Below are 26,168 nucleotides of genomic sequence, written 5' to 3' on the forward strand. Positions count from 1 at the left end.
CCCGAAGGTAGAGCAGATTTGCAGTAAGAGAGTAATTACTCATTCAAATCCACCCAAGTGCTGCAAAACGGCTACAATGAAAGGCCATAGAGCTTTCACAGACACTTTCTTTGGAAGAAAAATTCGCTCTGGTCCGGGGTTGGAACCCGGGACCACCTCTTGTCCTGGCCAGCTGTTCTATCAACAGCGCTAACCAGGATGGCTGGCAGATGGTGAAGTGAGAATTAATTGATCAACAACTCGAAGTGGAAGCGTTGTTGGTCCAGTTTTTAGCGGAATCCCACAAAGTGGAGTGGATTTACAATAAGGAAGTAATTACTCATGAGAACTTCTTGTTGGGCTAGTTGGTAATTGATCATTGTACTTAAAAGGCGCCAAAACCAAACCCACACAGCACGAGTGTCTGTCCCGTTCTCTTCTCTCGTGCGTGTGTGTGTCTGGTTTTGGCGCCTTTAAAGTACAATGAAGTAATTGTTCAATACCTTCCAACCGGAAACAGGCAACGGCTACCTTAGCATCCATCCAGGTTTCTTGTCCTTTCTTCATTTTATCTCGGAACGTACGTTTTGCACTCTTTTTTATTGCGACAGTGTGCCTGATGGCATAAATTATAATTAACAAATATAGGCACACATTGGACTCTCGAAGGAAGTCCAGTAGTGCGTTTTGTACTTGCGTGCTTTCCCTTGGCAGGCGCCGGTCTCGGCACGCTGAAGTCGTAAAACAGGAGCTCTGTCTCCTTGCAATGCAGAAGCGACTTCTCGCTGGTATTTCGCTTCTAGTGTTCCAGCGTTACGTAGTGGTACGCCATCCACATGGCTGCACCCATAGCTGCACTTTCGCACATGGCTTCGTAGGTGCCTCGATGCTCAGCATTCCCGCCGGCGGGAAGGATGCGCGCGCGCATCGGCCACCATGACAGCAAAGCTAGGAAACAATCGGTAGCATTTGTGCTTGCTTTATATTGGCTATGCACTTATTAAAAAAAAAGAAATGGTTAGTAAATGCGCCAAAATAAAAATTCGAAGTAGCCAGAAAGTACCCAGGTAGCCAACGTGAAATTTTCATCGCCAGGCGGGGTCGTAAAGCAGCCAATTTGTCGCAAAGTAGCCACCAACGGCAACCCTGCCGGGGAGTCTTCCTACCACTCCTGGCGCAGTGGTGCAGCGGTCAAGTTAAGATGCGCCACAGCCCTTCTATGACAGGTGCTGCCATCGGTGGCACTTTTAGCGATGAGAGAAGCGGCACCGTGGTTGCCTAAAGGCGAGGAAGCGTCTTGCGTGTCTCGCGGGCTTCCATTAATCGACGCATTAGCTTACAGGCGTGAGTGTTGTCAGCAGAAATCTACGCAGGTGGCAGGAATCGTTTGATGCAGATGAAGTATGCATGGTTGCAGTATCGGGCGCTGCACTAGTGAGCAGAAAATAATACTGATGATACACTGCCCACAGCAAGAGGAGAGAGCATGCCGGCGTGCCCTCACTATATATGCACTTACTCGGCCAGCGGCGTGTAAATTGGCAGTGCGTACAACATCGAAGGGGAAGATGGCAGACGGCGTTCTATGCCTAGTTGCCTTGTGTCGTACACACGTGGTAGTAGTGCGGCTCTGCAGATTCCAGGCTATGGACTATAGACCCCGGGCTGCCGCGCTATAGCGGTACGTGCCATATCGAAGCGCATCAAAACTGCGGCGCGGTGGTTTGTGAGAATACGCAGAGTGTGAGCAAGGCCGTACTGGATGGCCCCAGAATAACGGAGGTTTTTTTAGATACCTGTACGGTAAATACGCTATCTTCTGCAACTGCGACCGCACAGCAGTAGTGGCTAGGCAAGCACGACAACGGCTATAGGAACGGAATTGCGTTACCGTATTGGTCGTATCAGCCATACGCCCGTCCTAAAACTCTCTAACTTCAACCGCATGGGCTTCATTAATGCGCACCGACAACATGAGATGTGTTATCGTATTTCGCCCAAATCTAAATGCGGCGAGATTCGACCCGAAAGCTTGGTATCAGCAGTCTGGCGCCAAAGCAAACACCATGGAAAGGGAAAAGAAAAAAAGTAACAGAAAGGAATGACCATCCCACACGGCGAAGCAAGCAGAGCGAGCTGAGGACGCACAATATGAAGACTCAAAAGAAGAAAAAAAACACGAAGCGCATTTTAGGGTTGCACCACTATTTCTCAGGGGAGAGGACATGATAGTAAAAGTTATTGGAAAGTGGTCACTAGATTTACTTGAGTTCTCTGTTGGCCATGTAGATACCCCAACTCCACGAGCTGCTAACATTAAATCGATGGCTCATCGAGAAGCTCCTCGCATAAAGGTTAACGTTCCGTACTTGCAACAGCGCACGGCATTCACAGACATCCATGATCGGAGAAGCTGGCCGCAGGAGTCTAAGCAGCCACCCCAGACACTGTGGTGCGAATAGAAGACCCCTGCGCGAACAATACCGCTTTCGCCGCTCAGTAAGCTATCCAAACAGTCAGTCTTGTGCACGCATATAGGGAAGTAGACATTTGCAATAGTTATTTTGGCACGCTGTGGAAGGGAGATATCGACTGCCAACAGTCCACTGTCAGGAAGCATAATTTCCTGTGAGATAAAGGCCCGGTGACATATTTTTGTAGAGATCACAGTTACTAATCCGCCGCCCCTGCCGTTAATATCTGTTCTGAAAACGCGAAATTTTTTCATTGAAAATGATTTAAGAGGAGATAGCGACGTTTCTTGCAAAAACACTGATATTATTATTGACTGATGAAAGAGGCAGCAACATCCTCTTTCATCGCATCAGCCTGGGAAAAATCTTTCAGTGGTCATTTCTTGGTTTTTACTTGCGGAATAACTGACTTTGAGGGTGAAGAAGGAGCTCGACGCTTATGGGAAGGGCACCGCCTTTCGGCGTCCGTGGTACAGATATCTGCGGGAGAGACACAGCCAGGAGCTCTGATGGCAGGCGGCAGCTGGGATGCATAAGTAGGCGACATGGAGTGGCTAGTACTAGCAGTAAAATCTGGGACAGATGAAGACGCCGCAGCCGGAGCAGATGAATGAGAAGACACAGATTGGCCTGCAACAAGTTGCGAAAAAAACCTCGGTAAAACTACACAGCATTCGCTCGACCACCGCAGAAAGAGCCTGGTCTACTCTGGAAACTATCGAAGCAGTCAAACTGGACCCAAGGTCACCAAAGAAGAACGCACACGGCTGGCGTATGAATTATTCTTCCGGTCAAGAAGAGCGTACGCATCTGCTCTCGGGCATCGCTTCGCTTGGATTATCTTTAACAGGTTCTGTTCATCAGCTCGTTTTGAGCAGGTGGCATCACCAGCCGAGTGGCTGCAGTTGCAGAGACAACACTGGGCCTGATCAGAGACGCAGCTGTCAGCCGAATGACCTTCTCCAAAAACATGGCAGCGGAGAGCCTATTTGCACGCTTTGCCACTTTGACCGAACCGCCAGCAGTTGCTGCATTGTAGAGGCTGCAGAGGGTCCACGCGGTACACTATCGGCCAGACCTTGAATTCGGGAGGACAGGAGGAGCCAGAAAAGGCTATGACTGATTCTGTCGCTACAAGCAAACCATTCAGTTCTCTGTACTGCACCGGTAGACTGAAAGAACCCCCAACACCTGCATCTTGAAATTATTCCCGTATTTCCTGCGGCAGGATGCTGGGTCGACACCACGCACATTACCCTCGTTGCATGCGAGCTGTTCCGGACCGAAGGCTTACATCAGCAGTGATTCGAAAATTTTGCACTGAAGCAAGTCTGTGACACAAGCAATGTCAGAGGACTTGCAGACAGTGCTTCGACGGCCAAACGGTTGCACCTCAGAGATCTGTAGTGTTTGGTTAGAGACCTTAGTTAGTTCCTGCTGAACAACTTTCGAACCTTTCGTTTTAATCATGCCCCCACCGGGCAGCACGAGAGCCGCAGAGGTGACGTCGATTCCATTTTTCTGAAAAGAGTGTAGCGGCAAGCTTTGGGCTGGCAAGCTGGCAAACCAGGCTGCCGGCCCTCCACCCGGGGAGGTCACCGACATAGCGGAGCCAAACGCGCCCTCAAATGCGCATTAACCGCGCCTACACACTTAACCTAAGACCTGGCCGAAGCCCCGACGTAGAGCGGCTTCACCACTGGTGAGCACGCAGGCACTACCAAGACACCACAGTTGATCCCTCAGCCAAGCACCAGCACAGCACAGTGTGTGAACCTATGCCTTCAGTAAATATTTTTGTGACGAGCTGGTGACCAAACACAGATTCCTCTGTATATGTGAGGCTGACCTTAATCAAAGGAGTAGTGTTTGGGTTGTGACAACGTGCTTACACCAGATCAGGAATTCAACTCGGGGGAAAGTACCTAACTGTCCAGTCGTTCAAGGGATGATTCGCAGTGGAGCTGAAACCAGTTATAATAAACGGTAATTGTCCTTTAACCGCTTACAAGAATGATTCGTCGCAATTAAGACACAAATATTGCACAGCGCACAATTCCCTAATGTGTGTCAACTCATGTATCTAATTTTCATAAGCATTTCCCTTGATGTGATGCAAAAAAAAAAATAGCGTAAGCAGAAGGTCACACTTTTCGAAGTGAGCAACTCATATGCTACACATGAAATTATGGTTAATTGCAGTTCTGATGATGTGACAAGCAACCAATCTCTGTTATTTGACTACATGACTCAAGAAGTAAATTAATCTCTGCAAAGTATCTCTGCAATAATAAAGAAGTAATTACTCATTGCGTCCGCCTGAGCGTAGACATATGGCTACAAAGGAAAGCTACATACAGCGTTCTCAGAAGCTTCGCAGTTCAAGGAAAATTATCCTGTTTCAGGGATCGAACCCACAGGACCACTCAAGAGCAGACATTTGTTTGCCTTATTACGCATGCACCCATTCTAGCATGGTTCAAATTTATAGAGATCTTGTAAAAATCTATAGATTTATAAAGATCTTGAAGCTGCTTGTCTTTGGCTTTATAGGGTTTAACTTCCCAAAGCGACTGAGGCTCTGAGGGACGTCGTAGTGGAAGGCTCCAGCTAATTTCGACCACCTGGGGTTCTTTAACGTCCACTGACATCGCACAGTACACGGGCCTCTAGAATTTCGCCTCCATCGAAATTCGACCACCGCGGGCGGGATCGAACCCGCGTCTTTCGGGCTAGCAGCCGAGCGCCATAACCACTGTGTCATAGCGGCGGCTTGAAGCTGCTTGTGGAGCAATTCAAGTTAAAAATAGGGAGTAATTTTGACGCAAGTACGCCTAACGAGAACTGGCGTACAAAAAGTAATAACAAAGAACCTGCAAAGCAAATAAGCAGTTAGCAACCATTTGACCTTCCTTGAAACAGCATTGTCATCATTTGCTTCTCACCGCGAAGAAAGTAGCAGAGAATGTGTTATATAGGCAAGGCTGCAGCATTGTTTTATTCAATAACGGTGTAGGCTAATAAACGTAAGTCAATCAAGACTGTGGAAGGCATTTGTCTTAGTGAATAAAATTCCGTACTCTTGGAGTGACAGCATGCAGCAGGGTCACACAGACTACGCATGCTCCTTTTTACGTTTTTCAAAGGAAGATGAAGTCACTCATGATAGAACTCCCTATGCTTTTACGTGCAGTCCAGATTATGTTATGTCTGATGGCACTATGGGCTTACAGACAGTGGCCAAGTCAAACATAGGTGTCTTCAAGTAATTACTACAATTTCCAAATAAACACACATGAAGATGAGACTAAAGGCAAGCATAGCTTGATAAAACCTGGGTACTCAGAGATATTGACAACATGGCCACGCTAATATGACAACATGTCCACGCTAACGCAACATGGCCACGCTAACATGGCCATGCGCTCTTTCCGTCTTCTTGGCCTTTTCCTGTGTTTGTCTCTTTTAAATGCGCAACGTGGTTCTTCAAAGCTAAGATATGCCGGCAAGTGCATAGCAGCGATAGATTAGAAACATCCCAAGATCCCGGTTGTTTATAATATACTTCTATGCTTGTAATAAGGTGTAAAATAACAGGAAAAAAAGGTGTATGCCGTAAAATGAAGACAATATGGAAAAAAAATCTACCTGCTTGTTTGAATGTGCATAATTCTAACTACTAATCAAATAATTTGTTACATGCTAGTCAGAAACATGTATTTGGCCTTTTAGATGGATCATTCCGCTTAACTGTTTTGTTACGTTAAAGTTTTCAGCATCTCGATGTAAGAGTGATTGCCATAATTTCTCCTTTCTAGGTGGCCTTTTGCTGTCATTCTGTAACCAGTTTTTCAAACCTTTCCAACCAACTTTACTGTGAATGTCTGCGATGCAGACATACAGCATGCCTGAGTTTCAACAACTAGCCTGCTGTGCAATAAGCACGTTTCACGAACTGTTCTTTGTTGTGCTAATCAAATATGCAGCGTAATCTAATTGTTAGAGAGTTGCACAGCATTTATGTTGTGTCGTGGCATTTGCACGCTTGCTTGAAAATAAAGAAGCTGCAGATGCCCCTATTGTGCTTCTTGAGCACTCATAGCAGGCTTTTTTTTTTAATTGAGCAAATATGCCCTTCGTAATATATGCTGCTCTGGCGCCTGTGGTCGGGGCCTCCTGAACATGGCAGACTCCTCTTCCGATCTGCCCACTATGCCCCGCTCCCGCTGCAGAAGCGACGGCAGACCACTTCTGGCTAACTTACCCCGGACTTCGGACGGCACACAAGCTCCACCTCGGCAGCCAGGACCACCACCCCAGCCGACCACCAGAAACAAGAATCCGGACGTATGGTCCCCAACACCGGCCCTTGTTGGGGCCCATACGTCCAAACGGGCATTTATAGCCGACACAGACATGCATATGCGCATATCCATTTTTTCAGATCATTAATTCATTGCAGGTTCACTGAGGGCTTCTTGAAAGGAATGTATGATACGACATACTCAAGAGACTATGGAAAATTGAATGCGGCCAGTGTCGCGATAAGTACGTCCCTCTTACTTTGCTCGTGCAGTTTATACACTATCGCGAAGGCCTCGAACCACTCAAGATAGATAGCCATGTTACCTGCCGAGGGGCATAATTCCGACAGGCCCCCGATGAATGGTTGGTTGCCGGGGGACGGGGCTGCTACTTCGGCGCTGTTCATGATGCCTGCCACTGTTTGATGCTCGAGTCGTCGTCGGCAGGTTCGTGGCTTCCTAGTCGCCGTTGTTAAAGAGACGACTGCTGGGTGAACGGGTTTATTGTTAACGGTTTGCTGCTCAACCAACATAAGAAGAACACGCTTCGTCCCTGTTTGTTTATACTTTCTATATGTACCCGTGTGTTGGCGCTCAAGCGTAAGGTGCCAGGCACCCTACTCAAGTGCACATGAGAGCGGCCCTGCTGGTGCACATGAGAGCGGCCCGCAACAGTGAGTAGTGAGAGAAGACTCACTCAGCCACTGCGGCGGGTGAGAACGCCCTTAGCTTGAGTTGTCGCAAGAGGACGCAGCGTTCTCTGTGCAGCAGGGCGAGCAGTGTGGGAAAGCCACGCTTAAAAGAAGGCGTTGACTTTAGACTGTAACAAAACCGCTTGTAGACATTTTCGTGTAAGGCAGTAGGTTTAGAACGGGCAGCGTGAATTCTAAAGGCTATTTGTCACGTATAGCTCCGCCACAACGTAGCCTTCTGTATACCAAGTGGCCAGGAAGCTTTAAAAGCCAGTTGCAATAGCTCGTCGAAGGTACAAACGTGTTTGTTTATTATCGTACCTCAGTGCTGATTATTAGGTATTACATGAGGGGTAATTGCCGCGAGACTCTACAATGCTCGGGCATGCTTCAAGCTAGGCGGGTGTGACGAAGTGCTCCGTCTTCTCCCCGTCCTCTAAGGAAAGCGGCGGCCTCCTAGCGCGGCAGCTTCCTCTCCATTTGGCCCAGCATGTGTACCAGGCCTGCGACCATGGAGGCGCTCAGGTCCAGATCCCCGCTCTGGATGCCGGACACGGTGTCGGCCTCCGAGTGGCGCATGTCGTCGTGGAAGTACCAGGCCGTGTTGAAGCCGGCTACGGGGACGCCCGCCTCGCGCCAGAGGCGCAGCTCAGGCGCGCCGCCGCCGCGTGTCAGCCCGTTGGCGTCGATGGCCTCGAACTCCTTGAGCATCTCGCGCACGATGCAGACGGTGTCGTTGTTGCGCACGTTGGACAGCGCCAGGCCCGTGGGGGCGAAGGCCGCTAGGTCCAGCTCCAGCGCCATGGTGGTGTTGCCGCTGTCGGCCGCGTAGCGCCGGAAGAACTCGGTGGCGCCCTCCATGCCCTGCTCGCGCGCCGTCCACACAACGAAGCGCACGGTGCGCTTGGGCTGCAGCCCGAGCCGCTTGAGCACCGACAGGGCGCGCCACACGATGAACACCGCGGCGGCGTTGTCCGCCGCGCCCTGGCCGATGTCCCAGCTGTCGATGTGCGCGCCGACCAGCACGTACTGCGAGCGCGACAGCAGCAGCACACTGATGGATTCCAAGCGGTATACCACTAGTAACAAGAGACAGAGTGATGATCACTAGCCAAAACTAGCCCCAGTCGACACTGCAGCGACACAGCTTGTAGAAACTAGAGACTCTCTGTCTCCTCCCTCTTCTTTTTAAAAGAGTGGTATAGCCAGCTGCGCAGAGGTCTTTCCCCGGGATAGGCGGAGTAAGCGTTGTAACATGTCGCAGCCGGAATCGTGCGCACACTGGGCGAAGGAAATCATGATGCCATACGGTGTACATGTGCCCCAGGGTGTGGGCCCTCATTAATGCTACATCAGTGATGACATAGCCCTCGTAGGCCTGGCAACGTGAGCATTTAAAAGGGCTGTCACTTCTTCACTTTAAGGGGAGGGCTACATGTCTGGCGGGTTATTTTTTTCGCGACACAATTGAAAAGGCCCGCGGCAGGTACTCGCAATGGCGGTCACTGCTTACTCGCTGCGGGGGGTCGAAATTGGTAACCAGGGCGCAATAGCTTTACTCGTGTTGGCAGCTGATGGCTCTCTGATTCCTGATTCGTTCACGTGGTTTTTTAGCGCTGTCTGGTCCTGAGGGTGTGCTGGCTATTCATCAGAGTATAAATATATTTCGTTGGCTCGTGACACAAGTAAACGTTTCACGCCGGTCGACATGCACCGCTTAGCCTCTGCCCTAATGTCCTGATCCAACATTTCGTTCGCTACTTGGCTTTTTCGCCCAGTACAGAAAATGTAGGTGAGGCCAATCTCTTCGTGATGTTTGTTCTCAATGTTTTTCCACACCGAAAACCTTCGACCGCTTACCACCAGGATACAAGAGCGCACTTCAAAAGAGGCCCCCTAGCCAAAGGCGCCAACCGACTTCATGGCCCGCAGTTAATCCCTTAGCGCCTTCCAGACCCCTGCGATGTTACGCTATGAGGCGCAAGAGAATTAAGCGTGACGTCATGACAATCGGTCGGGCCGCCGCGATGGCTCAGTGGTCATGGCGTTCGGCTGTTCGATCCCGGCCGCGGCGATCGAATTTCGATGGAGGCGAAATTCTAGAGGCCCGTGTACTGTGCGATGCCAGTACACGTTAAAGAACTCCAGGTGGTCGAAATTTATAGAGCCGTTCATTACGGCGTCTCACGTAGCCTGAGCAACTTTGGGACGTTAAACCCCAATAAACCAAACCAAACCATGACAATCCGTCGGCGCCATTGGCTGGAGGGCCCCCTTTGAAGAGTTTCTGCCGCTTCTTTATTGAGTTGTATCCGACTATATACACCTATAGACATATATCTGGTTCGCGAAACGATTGACACAGTGATGGCGCTACGCATGACCGCCACTGAATAAACACAGATTATTAGACCATGAACGATTGGATGGACACGTGGCTGAGGGGAAGTGTACGCTGTATCTTGGTCCAGGTAGGTGCCTCGAGTTCGAATTCGCTGGCACAAGATGGCCGGAATCCAGCTGCCCCTCCCTCCAATCTTTCTAGTTGAGCACGCACCGCCAAGACCCCGCCCCATTACAAAAAACTGCCTTGAGCCCCACCTGAAAAAAAAAAATTTATGGGCTACGTGGCTGCACACAAGCATGTTTTTTTCTTTCCTAAGGCCCAGCCAGTGCTAGAGCAAAAACATAGACATTATTTAACAAAACTTGCTGCTGGACTATTTGGGAAAGATAGTGTTGAAGCATGCTGGTGCATATAAAGACGAGATACACAGAAATGATAAGACAGAAAGGGTACGGCGCCAACAGATGACTGTTAACTTAGGACTTAGCAAAACGAACATTAAACGGACCCTGAAATGATTTCGATTGCCATATTCTAATGTGACACATCTGTAGAGGTGGCCTTTGTGAGTATTTTGAGTCAAATTTAAAAGTTTTGTGTGGACCTCATGTTTATGAATAATTTTTTTTTTAATGCGGCTTGCTGCCGATTAAGGCGGCTACTCACCACGCGTTCCTAGCCGCCCCTCCTCCCTCTGACGTAAAGCGAGGAATCCTGGCGAGCCTTCTCATTGGCCGCGCCCAAGTAGGGGGGGGGGGGAGAACGGGGTGCGCGGACCTGTCCTGTTCTTTTATTTTATTTTTTTCTGGCGAGTCGGCAAGCATGACTTGAGGGGAGAGAATAGGAGCATTATTTTTAATTGCGGCTGCGGATATCCTGGATGTTAAAGCGTAACTGAAGAGATTTTAGAATTCGATTAGCTTAAAGGGGTGGCACGCTTGAAAAGATCAGATAAAGCATGCGAGGCCTTTTGTGCTAGCGTTTAAAAAGGCGTAATCTCTGAATACAGCTGCGGTAGTACAGGCTTCTCCGCAGAACACAGTGCCGGGTAAAGAGCCTGGTGATGAAGTCATCTAGAGCGACGATACAATTCCAACGCAGAAACATCGCCTCAGAGGAGGAAAACCAATGCCACCGAAGGTAAATGCCGCAAAGCGTTCTATAGCAGCATCGGGCGACGCATGGCAGTATGTGGGCGAGGGCGGCACAAATCTGAAACGTCACATTTACGTAATCATCTAGTTTCTCTGCACTTTTTTTGTGCTATGAGGAGAAGCCTGAATATCGTCATGGCTTTAATCGGCGATTACGTAATCACTTTAAATGCACAACAACTTGACATGCCTAACCTACAAGCTTCACACATGCGAAACCTTCAATCCTGACGAATTATCAATAATGCGTTAGAGCTTCCCTTTAATGATTCTAACTTATTTGACATTTTTGCGGAGCGAAATACCGATCGCTTGTGCACTTTTCTTAACCTTAGTAAATATCTTTCCATGGCCCTCGATCAGACAGCGCAAAACGCACGTGGTGTTCTCTTCGTTTTGTCCTGTCTGATCGAGGGCTACTTTTCTTCACGATACACCAACTCGGCCAAACAGCTACCCTCGCCACGGACCCTAATTGTCTCGTCTTGTCTTGATCATTTCCGTGTCCGTGGAGCTGATTTTTGGGCCAGTTGGTTGCAGGTTGTGGCGCAGCTCGATAAGACAAATACGTCAGAAAGACACCAACACAGCCCTGCTGTTATCGTTGCCTTTTCTCCTTCGCACTTCATTGTCTTTTTGCGCCATAGCTTCTCGCCACTGTGTCTGTCGTCGTCAGCATCGCTTTTATCATATCCGCGCTGCAGGCAGCAACGACGATATTGCTCGCTGCCAGGTAGCCAGTTCTCAAAGCAAAATTCTCGCGCCTTGGACCCCTCCGCTGTCTTCTGGACACAGCGCGAAAATACAACGAACAAACAAAGAATGCCAGACGACACCGTCCAAAAACACGAGCTCTTTTGTCGTCTAGCGTCTCGCTTTGCCCGTTGTTTTTTTGCGCTGCGTGAGCATGAACACGTATCAACTCGCCCACAGTTCTCTTCTCGACGTCCTCTGAGCGGTCGCGTTCGAATGCTGAGCCAGATTATCTAGCAAAAAGGTTGAGGTCACCTCCTTGGGGTACTTGCTGCCCTTCCACTCGACGAGAATGTTTCTCGAAACGACTTGTTGCGGCTCGCCAGGGTCCATGCGCATGTGGACGACCACCTCCTGCCCTGCAACCAAACGACACCTTTAAAGCAGGGCACGCACCACAACGTAGGAAAATAGGAGGGACAACTCTCGCACCAAACAATGATTGGTGTCACAGCAGACCGCGTCCGCGAAAGCTGAAACGCTCGGAGACCTGTCATATTGGTAGGAAAGAAATTGTGAAAAGACACGGATCATGCTCATCAACTTTTTTGTGGAGGATTTTTAGTTTTCAGACATGACCGAAATAGGGTTCTAAAAGAAGCCTTTGTTCCACAATGCGATGAAGCTTTACCCTGGAAAAGCCGCATGAGTTGCCTGTATGCACCGTTCACATCAGAAAGGGAAAAAGAATAAGCTTTTACTGACTTCGAGAATTAGGCGGGATCAGGAACTGTGGTGACATTTTATCTCTCCGTGTGCGGGCTGTACATTCTCATGCCGGACCACTGTGCAATTTTTCCTGCACTGCCAACTTTCGGCGGCCGATCAGATGCAGCTGAACCCTCGGGTAACGTCCAGTAATTTCAGCTCCTAAATAAATTCTGAGGTTTTATCTTCCACTCTGTGGTGGCCGCCGCTACTGCAGTGACTAAAGGGGAGACGGAGCTGACCTTTCGCTATTTTCGCTTCGTTGCACAACGTTGGGGCTAAATGCCGGCTGCGATACGTGTGTTCTTCCTTGTAGTTCATGTGCGCGGCCGTCCACTCTAAAGTTTGAACACGGGAGCTCGTGATCAAGTTATACCCCAGCTTCGTAGAGCGTTACATGAGAGTGATATCCTCATGATTTCACACGCGCAAAAAGAGGGGAACCATGGCAGGTACCCATGCTGCGGTGCACTTGCTGGCTAGTTTGCAAGTCTCTGCCACCTGGCGGGCTCCCGTTCACATTAACGGTGAATGACTCTGTGCGTAGATACTGTGTTTCAAGGGCACACCTGTAAATCGCGCGTTATAAAGACTGTACACCTACTTTGAAATCCCGGCAATATAAACGACTTTGCGACTCCTGTGTTACAACTCAGCTGAGGCGCTGACCTACCATGAGCGCCAAATAAAACGCGAACAGGACGACTGAAACGAGACACACGAAAAGAAAAATCGTAGCGGCTGGAAGCAAACACAGGAAGGAACAATTAACATCTCCGCGTTCTGCTCTTCGAGCTATTCAAGTGGAAGTCAACTGCTCTCGTATTCAGTGTCCTTCGACTTTAAGTGTCTTGAAGGACATCCCCCGACAAAGATATCCTTTTCTTTTCACATTAAAATTAATCTTGTTCGCGTTTCATATGATCCTTATGGTACTTTAAACATGCAAGCAAAGCAATTGTCATCGTTGCATGAACTGCGACTGCATAGGGTGACTTTCGTCCGCTTCCGTTCCGCTCGTACCACCCGCAACAAAGAAGACAACTTAGCACCGTTTTGAATTGACTTAGCCGAACGAGACACTAGGCGTCAGCCCAGTCAAGCGCTTCAGCGCCGGCGCCTATTGCTCTCTCTGCGGGGCCTTTGAAAAGTGCACAGAACACAACTCCCCTCGTGCGACCACAGTTTTCTGATTAGCCAAGCGTAATCTGCAGCAGCGAGGCGGCGCTCAAAAATCAGCATTTGGGGCAATCTTATCCTCGAGGCATCGTCGAAATTACACTTCGTTTTCTCCAAATTGTCGTTGATTGGCTACAGGCACCGCGAGATTCATCAAAACTCGGACCGGTTGTCTCTAACGCCAACCGTCTACAAAGACTAATCGCTATTTCAGTGCTGCAGCTTAAGACCGCCCTGTCGCTTTTGGGCCGCAGCAAAGAGAAGCATAGCGGGGCAAATAAAAGTGCATACTTCGGTCGACCATGCGCGCAAGCAGGTCGGCATCTTGCTTGGTGAGCACAGCGGCGGCGATGCGCGGTGCGTCTTTCTCGTAGCCGGTGAGTCCCGCGAAGAGCGCGGTTCCGGTTAGCGGCTCGGGGGCGCGGAACAGCGCCCCCAGAGCCCCCAGCCGCGCAGCTTTCGAAGTCCCCTTCAGCAAGTAGCTGGCGTAGCTGCCGTGGCCCTTCCACTCCGGCATGTACAGCACGATGTGGCCGCTCACCTGCGGGACGACAGCCGCGGGCTCTGGTGTATCTCGTTACAAGGCACTGTCAAACAAGCTACTACTTGCAGCACCAACTCGGCGCAGGTAAGTTTTTGTACCGATCCAATGCGCACCCTCGCGGTGCGTGCGGGCAAGCTCCTCTAGCATTCAGCTTTGCCCTGTGGCAGTCATCGATGCGCGAGCATAAAACCGGCTGGGCTTGAATTGGGTACGGTTGGCAGGTGGTGGCGTACGTGTTCGATTGCGCCTCGTGAAATTGATGTTGCGTGTACAGTCAATTGTTCCTGCGTGCTACGACAACGTAAGCGGCTAAAAGCCACCAAGTAATCTGTTTCGGCAATCACTGCTTGTTTGATTAACGTCGCATTTCCTACCAGTGATCAGAGTGAATTTAAAACGCGGTTTAGCGCAGTTCTTTTTGCCCCTTACTTTCACAAGCGCGAAGTTATACGGAGCCGGAAGTGTGTGACAACTGAATTGCCGTGGAGGAACTGATGAGACATTTTCAAAAAACATGCGATAAGCGTTCAACGTTCAAAGACATATAATTCTGAATCTCCTCCGGCAGGAATTTGTGGAGGCAGAGTAATCGGGAATCTAAATTTACCTTTCGCACCTTTGCTTCTCTCGAGAACACTGAAAGCTAGGCGCATTTCCACCGGCCCCACCCAGTGAGACGTCATCTGTGACGTAAACATGCCGTCGCTTGATTTTCTGATTTACCTAGAGACGCAGCTACTTCTATACTCCTTGCGCGCGTGATTGGCGAGCCTGGCGATGTTCGTGACAATACGATCTGACGACTTTGTGAGTTCATTTACCCTGATCAGAAAGTGTCGCAGTGCCCCGTTAACGGCGGGGTGAAAGGTGACGACGCCAACCCCCCTGGACAACACAAGAAAGAAAAATACAGCACATGCGCACAACATGTTGTCTTTTTCTTTCTTGTGTCCACATGCATACACTGTCCGCATTCTTGCTAACCGTGGCGGCAGTCATTATCAGGTAAGACCTTGTTATAACCAGCCATTAACTCGGTGGACCAAATACAAGGCGCACTAATATGGCTATCAGATCACATGTTTTTAACCAGCATCATGATGGCCGCTATTATGCATGGAACTGAAACTGGCAGGCAACATTCTTGTGTCACTTTTAAGGCCAGGGTGCTTAGAACCGGCAGGACACCGGTGGTCTCGGGCGCGCGGTCTTACTGAATTCATTTGTCACTCGCCGATCGCTTAACTGGCGCCGGCTTGCCACGCGTCGTTCCTGATTTCGGGGCGCCCTGCCGTGTATGCGAGAGGCCAAAGCTTTGCAGACACGAGGAGCAGAGACGCATTTTAGGAAAAGCAATTTCGAAAATGATTAAATTTGCTGCAAAGTTAGTTGTTACTAAGTAATTCATTACATTCCGAAATTACCGCGAAGAGTAATTAAGTTACTGTGACTTCACTGCAGTAATGCAATTACTGCCACGTCTGCTATCGAGGGTATTTATGTCGTATGTAAGCTAACCTTGAAGGTGTTCACCAGCCCCACCCTCGACTGTAGCGGCGGACTCAGGAACGTCCTGCTACGCCTCAAGTGCCATGTAGAACGTGACTGAAAGGTCACGGAGCTGTGCGAGTGCGAGAGCCCTCTTATACTTCCTATGGCATCACGAGTGCCAAGACTGAGTGTATATGTGTGTGTATATATATATATATATATATATATATATATATATATATATATATATATATATATATATATATATATATATATATATATATATATATATATATATATATATATATATATATATATATATACTTATGAAGGAAGCCAACAGTCACCGAAACCAAGGTGCACAGGGGAATTTTTTTTTGTATGTAGTGCTGATGAGTGGGATAATAATACTTCGATTAATCTATCGCGTAAAGAAAATTGCTTATATAAAGCAGCAGAAAAAACAAACCATGCCGCCGGTGGGATCCGAACCCACGACCTCCATATATATATATATATATATATATATATATATAGAAGGATAAACGTATTTGGTTGCTAGAGGCAAAAATTCAAAGTTGAAAACGCTTCATTTAGCCATATATTTATTTTGAGTCGACGTTTCGGACAGAGCCTACACAGGCTCTATATATATATACATATATATATATATATATATATATATATATATATATATATATATATATATATATATATATATATATATATATATATATATATATATATATATAAAATATCAGGGAGTGAAGATTGGATGGATCCAGTACAACATAAACGCAACAGAGTGGGCACACGGTGGAAAAAGTAACAATCTTTATTCTGACGTTTCGATTGTTACTTTTTCCACCGTGTGAACACTCTCAAGGTTAGCTTACAAGCAAAAAATATAAATACCCACGAAAGCAGCAGATTAGACAGCCGTCGCCGTAGCTCAGTTGGTAAGAGCACCGGACGCGATATTCGGAGGTCGTGGGTTCGGATCCCACCGGCGGCATGGTTGTTTTTTCTGCTGCTTTATAACTAATTTTCTTTAAGCGATAGATTAATCTTAGTATCATTATCCCACTGATTAGCACCACACATTGAAAAAAAAAATTAAACATTCCCTTATGCACCTTGGTTTCGGTGACTGTTGGCTCCCTTCATAAGTATATATATATATATATATATATATATATATATATATATATATATATATATATATATATATTACATATTCAGAGGTCGTGGTTTCGGATCCCACCGGCAGCACAGTTGTTTTTTCTGCTGCTTTATAAGTAATTTTCTTTAAGCGATAGATTAATCTATGAATTATTATCCCACTGATCCGCACAACACATTAAAAAAAATCAAACATTCCCCTATGCACCTTGGCTTCGGTGACTGTTGGCTCCCTTCATATATATATATATATATATATATATATATATATATATATATATATATATATATATATATATATATATATATATATATATATATATATGTGTGTGTGTGTGTGTGTGTGTGTGTGTGTGTGTGTGTGTGTGGAGCCAACAGTCATATATATATATATATATATATATATATATATATTGTAGGGGTGTGTTTATTCGGTGAACCCAGATGATTCCAGCCGCTCAGGGGAGACTCGCAGCGAAGCGTCAGGCGTGGCGAAAGAGCAAGGCAGCGAACAACTTCTTCGTCCTTGAGAGCGGCAGCACGCGACGCATGTCAGTGGTTATATCGATGAAGATTACCACACTACAGTTTCCCCCCCGGGCAGAGAAGGAGCCATCCTGGCGACTCATGGTGCCGAAAGGACAGACGGATCGTAGTAGGGCTTGATTCGGTCCACATGAACTATTTCGCGTCCACGGCGACGCAAGTCCGCAGATGGCGTAACGGGCTCAACTACGTAGTTCACAGGAGATGTTTTTTGAAGCACTCGGTATGGACCGTGATACCGAGCAAGAAGCTTCTTTGACAGGCCGGCGGTTGTGGCAGGAACCCAGAGCCACACCAGGGAGTTGGGCGTATATGAAGGCGCCTCACCAGTGTCACGATGGTGTTTTTGTTGCCATTGATTTTCCTTTGTGAGCGAACGAGCGAGCTGACGGCATTCTTCTGCATACTGGGCGGCGTCCGAGAGTGGCGTCGATTCAGAAACATCAGGGCGGTAGGGAAAAAGCGCGTCCATTGTGCAGGTTGGCTCGCGCCCGTAAAGAAGAAAAAAAGGAGAGAATCCAGTGGTGGTCTGTATCGCAGTGTTGTACGCGTAGGTTACGAAGGGAAGAACGTGGTCCCAGTTGGAATGAGCGTCGTTGACGTACATGGCCAGCATGTCACTCAGAGTACGGTTGAAGCGTTCTGTCAGGCCATTCGTCTGAGGGTGGTAAGAAGTAGCGGTGCGATGAATGATGCGACATTCTTTCAGTAGGGCCTCGAGAGCGTCGCTCAAGAAAACGCGTCCGCGGTCACTGAGCAGTTCCTTCGGAGTCCCGTGGCGAAGAATCAAGTTGTTGAGAATGAACAAAGCAACGTCTCTTGCAGAGGCAGAGGGTAACGGTGATGTTTCAGTGTAGCGAGTCAGATGGTCTACTGCCACAATAATCCACCGAGTTCCAGCAGGAGTAGTCGGAAGAGGGCCATAGAGATCTATGCCAACGCGGTCAAACGGACGAGCAGGGCAGGGTAACGGCTGCAACGAAACAGAGGACTTCTGAGGAGTTTTTCGGCGTTGACAAGATTCGCAAGCGCGCACGAAATGTCTTACGAAGCGGTACATTCCACGCCAGTAAAATCGCAGACGTAGGCGTGTGTAGGTTTTCAATACGCCACCGTGAGCACATTGTGGGTCACCATGGTACGCAGCACAAATGTCGGCGCGGAGATGACGCGGGATGACTAGAAGCCACTTCCGTCCATCAAGCAAATAATTGCGGCGATAGAGAAGACCGTCACGAATGGAGAAGTGGTGTGCTTGGCGGACGAGCGCTTTGGAGGAATGACCGGGAGTAGGACTTGAGAGAAAATTCAAAAGTGCATTGATCCAGGGGTCATTCCGCTGCTCGGTAGCCATGTCGATAGTTGTAAGAGTCGACATATCGTAGGCACAGACGTGGTCAGACGAATTATCTCTAGGCAATGGCGAGCGGGAAAGAGCATCCGCGTCCGTATGCTTCAGCCCTGATCGATAAATGACATGAATGTCAAACTCCTGGAGACGAAGAGCCCAGCGAGCAAGGCGACCGGATGGGTCTTTCAGAGAGGCAAGCCAGCACAAAGCGTGGTGATCGGTCACAACGTAAAACGGTCGACCATACACATAAGGACGAAATTTTCCGATAGCCCAAATAATGGCCAAACATTCCCTTTCTGTGACTGAATAATTAGATTCTGCCTTTGTCAATGTTCGGCTGGCGTATGCCACAACATACTCGCTGTAACCAGGCTTACGTTGGGTAAGGACGGCACCAAGCCCAATACCGCTGGCATCAGTGTGGATCTCCGTAGGCGCAGCCGGATCAAAGTGGCGTAGAATGGGCGGCGAAACCAAAAGGCGGCGTAAAGTGTCAAAGGCTTTATCGCAGGCTGGAGTCCAGGCGGAAAGGTCGGAGCTGCCGGCAAGGAGCTGGGTCAGAGGAGCGATGATAGAGGCGAAGTTCAAGATGAAACGTCGAAAGTAGGAGCAGAGGCCGATAAAGCTCCGAAGCTGCTTCAGGGAGGTTGGCTTCGGGAACTCTGCAACTGCGCGAAGTTTGGTGGGGTCGGGAAGAATGCCGTCCTTAGAAACTACGTGGCCTAAAATTGTGAGTTTTCGAGCGGCAAAGTGGCACTTCTTCAAATTCAACTGAAGCCCAGCGCCGGCGAGACACGTGAGGACATCCTTTAGGCGGAGAAGGTGAGAAGAAAAGTCGGCAGAAAAAACTACGATGTCGTCCAGATAACAAAGACAGGTCTGCCACTTGAGTCCACGAAGAACAGTGTCCATCAGGCGCTCGAAAGTAGCCGGGGCATTGCAGAGGCCAAAGGGCATAACGTTGAACTCGTATAATCCATCCGGTGTTATAAAGGCAGTTTTCGAGCGGTCATTATCAGCCATCGGTACCTGCCAGTAGCCGGAGCGCAAATCCAAAGAGGAGAAATACTCGGCTCCCTGTAAACAGTCCAAGGCGTCGTCGATTCGCGGCAAAGGATAGACATCTTTGCGCGTGATTTTGTTAAGCCTACGGTAATCGACGCAAAACCGGATGGAACCATCTTTCTTGGTGACCAAAACAACCGGAGAAGCCCATGGACTGTTAGATGGCTGTATGACGCCCCGGCGAAGCATGTCGTCCACGTTGTCAGCAATGACTTGGCGCTCAGAGGCCGACACGCGATAAGGACGCTGGCGTAAAGGTGCGTTTGTACCAGTGTCGATTGCGTGCGTAACGACAGACGTGCGACCCAGAGCAGTGTGAGGAAGGTCGAAGGCAGAAGTGAAGTTCTGTAGAAGAGCAGCGAGTTGATCGCGTTGTGCGGGTGGGAGATCTGCGTCAATAGCTTGTTGAAGAACATCGGGTGGTGTCGAAGCGGTCGCTGTATCGCAAGAGCTGAGCACATTAACGTCTAATGAAGTAGGCGTTGCAGGAAGAGTATTTACAAGCGCGGGATCAAGTTCTTCAATACGACCGAGACACTCGCCGCGTAGCAGGACGGACGGGCACGAAAATGGATTTGAGACGTACATTGCACTAAGGCCATCTTCGATCTTGAGGACCGCAAATGGAAGCAGGAGGCAGGGATGGCGTGAAGCGGCGTCGGAAGGTGTGAAGAAGACAGTCGAACTAATAACGCTTTCACAGGAGAGTGGAACGAGGGCAGCAGAAAATGGAGGAATGTCTGTGTCACTGGCGACGAGGAGTTTTGCAGGCCGGGTAGGGACGTCACACAAGACGGTATCACAAAGAGGTAAAAAGGAAACTTCCGCGCGGGCGCAGTCAATAACGGCATGATGAGTGGAAAGGAAATCGTAGCCCAGGATGATGTCGTGTGAGCAGCGAGACAGTACAATAAACTCGATGGTGTATAAGACGTCTTCGATGAGAACACGGGCCGTGCACGCCGCTGAGGGATGAATGCGCTGTGATGAGGCGGTGCGAAGCGAAAAGTCGGAAAGTGCGGTGGTCACCTTACGAAGACGACGGCAAAGAGCTTCACTGATGACTGATACGGCAGCGCCCGTGTCGACTAGAGCGAGTACTGCGACGCCGTCGACAAACACTTGAATTACGTTAGTGGGAGAACACCGAGGACTTGAAGAGTTCGAACCAAGCGCAGTTCTTGCCCCGGGAACTGCGACTGTTAGTTTCCCTCAACGGTGCCGGTAGAACGTCGGAGTGGGGACGGGGAACGGCGACGAGGGGAAGGTGATCGGCGAGCTGTGTACGTTTGATTGTCACGAGATACAAATTCGGAACTGGGCGGATTTCGCGGCGAGGGCTGGTCTGTATTGTAGGAGTAGTTCCATAGTTCAGGTCGAGAAGGTGGAAGGCGTTGGCGGCAAAGGCGTGCGACATGGCCCGGCAGCCCGCAAGAGTAGCAGATTGGTCGGTTGTCCGCGGTACGCCAAGGGTTCGTAGGGCGTTGGCGTACCCTTGGAATAGGGACATGGAATGCAGACCCAGGCAAAGGCGAAGGAAGGTTGGAAGGAGCGGCCTGGTAGGAAAGAGATGCTGATGGCATGAGCGGCCTGGCCGCAACTTGGGCGTAAGTCAGTGGTGCCGTTACTTGCGCTGGCACGGGGCTGGGCGGCAGCACAGGGCTGGGCGGGAGCATGGAGCTGGGAGGAAGAACGTCAGCGATGTGATCTTGAACGGCACGCCGTATGGTAGGGGCCAAAGACGGAGCCATGTCAGGAACAAGGCGGCCACTATCCTGTAACTGAGGGACCAGCGATAGCTGGCGGGCGACCTCTTCTCGAACGAAGGCTTTGATTTGCTGAAGTAAAGGGCTGTCCTCTGATGGGGTAGAACCGCCCAGCGCAAGTGTAGAGATGGCGTCGTCTCTAACACCGGACCGCCGGGTAGAAGCGCGCTTCTTACGAAGCACGTCGTAGCTCTGGCAAAGCTTGATCACGTCACTCACCGTGGCAGGATTTTTTACCCAGAGCATTTGGCACGCGTCGTCAGAGATGCCTTTCATGATGTTCTCGATCTTATCCGCTTCAGTCATTAGCGGATCGACACGCTTGCATAGGTCCACGATGTCCTCTATATAACTAGTGAACGACTCATCGACTTGCTGAGTGCGCTCACGCAAGCGTTGTTCTGCCCGGAGCTTGCGAACTGCAGGGCGGCCGAACACTTCTGCAAAATTCTTTTTAAATGCAGACCAAGATGGCAGGTCTGCCTCATGGTTGCGAAACCAGAGGTTCGCCACGTCAGTCAGATAAAAGATTACATTGCTTAGCTTGATAGCGTCGTCCCATCTGTTGTAGCTACTGACGCGCTCATATGCCGCCAACCAATCGTCGACGTCCTGGTCGGCTGTGCCACTGAAGAAGCACGGATCACGCTGCCGTAGAGCTCCAGAACACAGCACGGTGGTTGGGAGGGGCGACGATGTCGTGGCAGTGTCATCCGGCATGCTGGAAGCAGAGGGTAACGTGCGGCTTCTTAGTTCCAGGGTGGACGGGAACGTACCCAGCAGCACCTGCACCAATTGTAGGGGTGTGTTTATTCGGTGAACCCAGATGATTCCAGCCGCTCAGGGGAGACTCGCAGCGAAGCGTCAGGCGTGGCGAAAGAGCAAGGCAGCGAACAACTTCTTCGTCCTTGAGAGCGGCAGCACGCGACGCATGTCAGTGGTTATATCGATGAAGATTACCACACTACAATATATATATATATATATATATATATATATATATATATATATATATATATATATATATATATATATATATATATATATATATATATATATATATATATAATGTTTCAGGGAAGCCGCCCACTGATTTTAAAAATAGGGTTTTTGAGTGAAAGATGTAAGAGCAATTTTTTGCAGCATAGGAATATCAGTGCTGCGGACGTCTAAAAAGTGGCGAATCATGTTAACTAGTAAAGTGAATAAGTAACTAAATTTTAATAGTTAACTTTATAACTATTACCGATAGGCACCTGACTGCAATTAGAGATTTGCAGCCGGCCGTTAGTAATAACTGTGTAAGTTATTAGAATTTCGGAAACGCGATTACCCATTCCGCTGTGGCTCAACTAATTTGGGCCATTTCACGCGCTATTCATAAAGCGCTTGCGGTAGGGTGCAAGGCGACGTCCACCAAATCGCGACACTCCGTGGCGCAAGTATCACGTGACATTCTCTGCCCCGCCCGCGCTGGAGCGGCGAAGTGGCGAGGAGCGGGGAGCACTGCAGCACGGGCGGGGCTGAGATTGTCGCGTGCTACGTCTATGCCTATGCCTAAAAAAGCGCTCGTCTAACTTTAAAAAAGCCTATTTTTACAAATTGTGCATTCTTAGGTGAAACTCCCTACATACAAGGTGTTTCACCTTAGACTTAATATAATTTTGAAAAATGGGCTTTTTAATTTAGAAGTGAGCTTTTGTTTTCGGCTAACATTGTCAGCGGTGTACTATATCAGAATGTAGCAATGAGGTGCTAACTGGCAGGCTGGTTAACTAATACTGAATAGTTAATCTTTTAACTATTACCGTTAGGCCCCTTAGTTATTGAGGGGCGTGTAGTCCACCGTAACTAATAAACATATCAGTTTTATAAATTGCGAAAGGCGTTCACCCTCGACGCTGTGGCCCAACAAATTTTGGCCTTTTCGACGAGTTACGTGCACTGAAGAGGTTGCTTTGCCTGCAAGCTTCTCGCAAGCGCATGTATTTTTGCGCGATGCAGGCAAAATTTGTCAGGCCACAGCGCCGAGGGTAACCGCATTTTCGAAATTCTAAAAAGTGATACGGATATTATACGCTTGTCGGATTCTAAAAGCTGTTCAGTTTCCCTTAAAAGATGCTTAAAACGCTTGTTGGAGCAGTGTCTGTCCTTCCATGCAAGCATTCCTGTCAGTGCCATAGACGATGGCCCCGCCCTTCTCTGCGCGCTTCAGCCAACCCTGTGTGGCACCGCGCCCTTACGCTGGCGCCCTTCATTTCGAGCTCGGCGAAGGACTTGACCACGTCGAGGGGCGCCGTGACGCCGCCGGGTGGTGTTCCGGACGACCCGCCGAGGCCCAGCACGCGCAGCGGGTGCTCCTCGGGGCGCACCAGGCGCGCCTCCTCGTGTTGTCGGCGCCATCGCACAGCCAATACGTCCTCGGTGTGCACGTCCTGGAAGTGGTCGAGCTTGAAGCGCTCCAAGAGGTTGTCGATGGACTTCTCCAACTGCACACTGCCCAGCATGCGGCTGCCAAACCGGTCTGCGAACTGCGACAGCTCGCGGTACGTGGTACCTGCGCAGCGGTTCCAAGTGCTCACGGGTTGCGTGCGAGGCCTAACCATGGCCGCCAGACACGCCATGAAACGCGGTGGCTCCGAGCTTCTCGCTCGGTGTCGTACCGGCCGCAACTGTGCAGCTCGCACTTTGTCCGCGTGATTGCGGGCACAGCGGGTTCATTGCTGGTGCCGAGCGCACAGCTGGGTGAACATTGTAGCAGGCTGAACACAGAAGTAGCCTGTGGCGGTTTTTAGGGCGTTGGCCACGAGACGACAAATTCCTTCGAGGGTACGCGGCCAATAACTGAACGAAGAAAGGGAAATGCCCCATGCATGATTATACAGGTTTGAGTTACTCGGGTGAGGGGTTCGAATTTCAATTATTTGGAAGAAGTTCCCATTTTCCGCCGACATTCGTACATGCATGTTGCATTGGCACGCAGCAGTGCGCAGTATGTGACGATGAATTGTGAGCTATACAAAGCAACTCTCTTCTTAAACAAACAAAATTCTCACTTCTGGTCTTGAAGTCAGTCATGAAACTATGCTTACAGCTATTCCTTCCCAAGCAGCAGGAGTCATCAATGCTCTCCTATAGTTTTGCCTTCGTTTAGGCTGCTAACGCGTCTATTTCCTGCGCGGCTAGCGCAAGTGCAATTATCTCTGCTAAATGCAAAGCAAGAAGTGCGCACGCTACCTTTCTCGGCCCCCGAGCGGAAGAGCGTGATGAGGTTCTGCACTTGCTCGCTGGCGTTGCGGATCTCCCGGAAAGGCTCGTCGGGCACGATGCACACGGCGTGAGTGCGCCGCGCAGCAGCCGCCAGGAGAGCTACGAGCAGCGGGAGGAAAGAGCGCGCCATGGGGGGAGGCTGCCTCTGCCTCCCGGCCGTCGCGGCGCGTCTCAGGTGTCCGCGGCGGCGCCTGCGCGCTGTCGCCGACCGACGTCTGTCACCGGGGCTCCTCTGGTTGCGGGCGCAAGATATTGATATCCCTTCGTGGTACAGGCCCATCCGGCTCCGAGCCACCGCCCGTACACGTGCACTGCTCTACCTGTACACGCGTAGTAGGCCTGTCGTCGGGATCGCCTTGTCTGCGCGCGCAGGAGACGTTTTGATGACTACGACGAACTCTTCAAGACAGTAACAGATCGCGTTCTTTTTTTATACGAAATGTCGAATTACTGGTTTGGTTATCTTTCGCAGTTTCCTCACACGTACTTTTGTAACGCAAAGAAACAGTGAATGTACGGAAGCACCGGTTCGGTTACTGCAGGAATCGTCGTCTTTTATTGAAGACGGGGACGGCAGTTGCAGCGGAAAAGTCTGTTGTCGTTCGAAGCCCGCCCGGTCGCAAAGCACGGGCTGACACGTCGCCATAACAGTAAAATAACAACGCAAGAGCGGGACCATATAAAACAAAGCCTGCTTCTCGTGACGAAGTAAATCGGTTCACGTGACGCCCCCGGTTCGAGAAAAAATCCGAGTTTATAGACGCTTTACAGTATTATGGGGGCTGCCATCTTTGATCACGTGACCACGCCGCCATTACGCATCTCCTGACTGCTCGGCGCGCTGCTCGTCGCGACGGCTGCTACGTCTGAAGGCTCGGTACCGACAGCCAGTGTTTCGGCTGATACGGTTGTCAAGGTGTGGAAAGACGGCACTAGGGTTTGGCCAAAGATTCGAAGGAGATGTCAGAACCCTAATGTGATCACTTGAGGCGTGAAAACGTGATAGGGCTTCATGTCGCGGAGATTCGCCCGTCTCCTCGCCTCTTCGAGCCAAGGGGTGGATCGCCTGAATGCTTGTCTTTGCATCTGCATAATGCTTTGCCGAATGTTTTTTTTTTTACTGTTATTATCTAAATCGGCAAGTTCTAATGCTCCTGCGGCAACGCAGGTCGTTGTCGTATTGTGTACATGCATGCAGACACCGCCCTAAAACGCTCACATGCACATCGTACGCATTTGTTTACAACCTCTTAACGGTGCTCAGGAAACCGAAAATATTTTCTACTCGTTTGTTCAACACAGAAAGGCGACAAAAATAAATAGACGCACAAATGTTAATTATCTTGGTAGCAGTACCGTA

The 26,168-nt window shown here is 49.5% G+C and overlaps 1 protein-coding gene across 1 annotated transcript; it reads right to left on the reverse strand.

The window, feature by feature from the left end:
• Positions 1-7,738: 7,738 nt before the first annotated feature.
• LOC144113819 (carboxypeptidase Q-like) lies at positions 7,739-25,064 on the reverse strand. The gene is made up of 5 exons (XM_077647155.1): positions 24,776-25,064; positions 23,782-24,095; positions 13,882-14,131; positions 11,959-12,062; positions 7,739-8,478 (listed from the first exon to the last, which is right to left on the reverse strand). Exons 1-5 carry the CDS (start codon positions 24,936-24,938, stop codon positions 7,906-7,908), a joined length of 1,404 nt encoding a protein of 467 aa, XP_077503281.1. The 5' UTR covers positions 24,939-25,064; the 3' UTR covers positions 7,739-7,905.
• Between the last annotated feature and the right edge of the window lie 1,104 nt (positions 25,065-26,168).

This window comes from Amblyomma americanum, chromosome 1, assembly GCF_052857255.1.
Source record: "Amblyomma americanum isolate KBUSLIRL-KWMA chromosome 1, ASM5285725v1, whole genome shotgun sequence".
Lineage (NCBI taxonomy): Eukaryota > Metazoa > Arthropoda > Arachnida > Ixodida > Ixodidae > Amblyomma > Amblyomma americanum.

Excerpts from the sequence above, each read along its gene's own strand:
- LOC144113819 (XM_077647155.1), bottom strand. The coding sequence starts at position 24,938 with ATGGCGCGCTCTTTCCTCCCGCTGCTCGTAGCTCTCCTGGCGGCTGCT. Across the intron at positions 12,063-13,881 it reads TGCGCGCATGGTCGACCGAA|GGCAGGAGGTGGTCGTCCAC; the intron begins GTATGCACTTTT and ends GTTTGGTTGCAG. Across the intron at positions 8,479-11,958 it reads GCAGCAAGTACCCCAAGGAG|TACGTGCTGGTCGGCGCGCA; the intron begins GTGACCTCAACC and ends TCGCGCTCGCAG.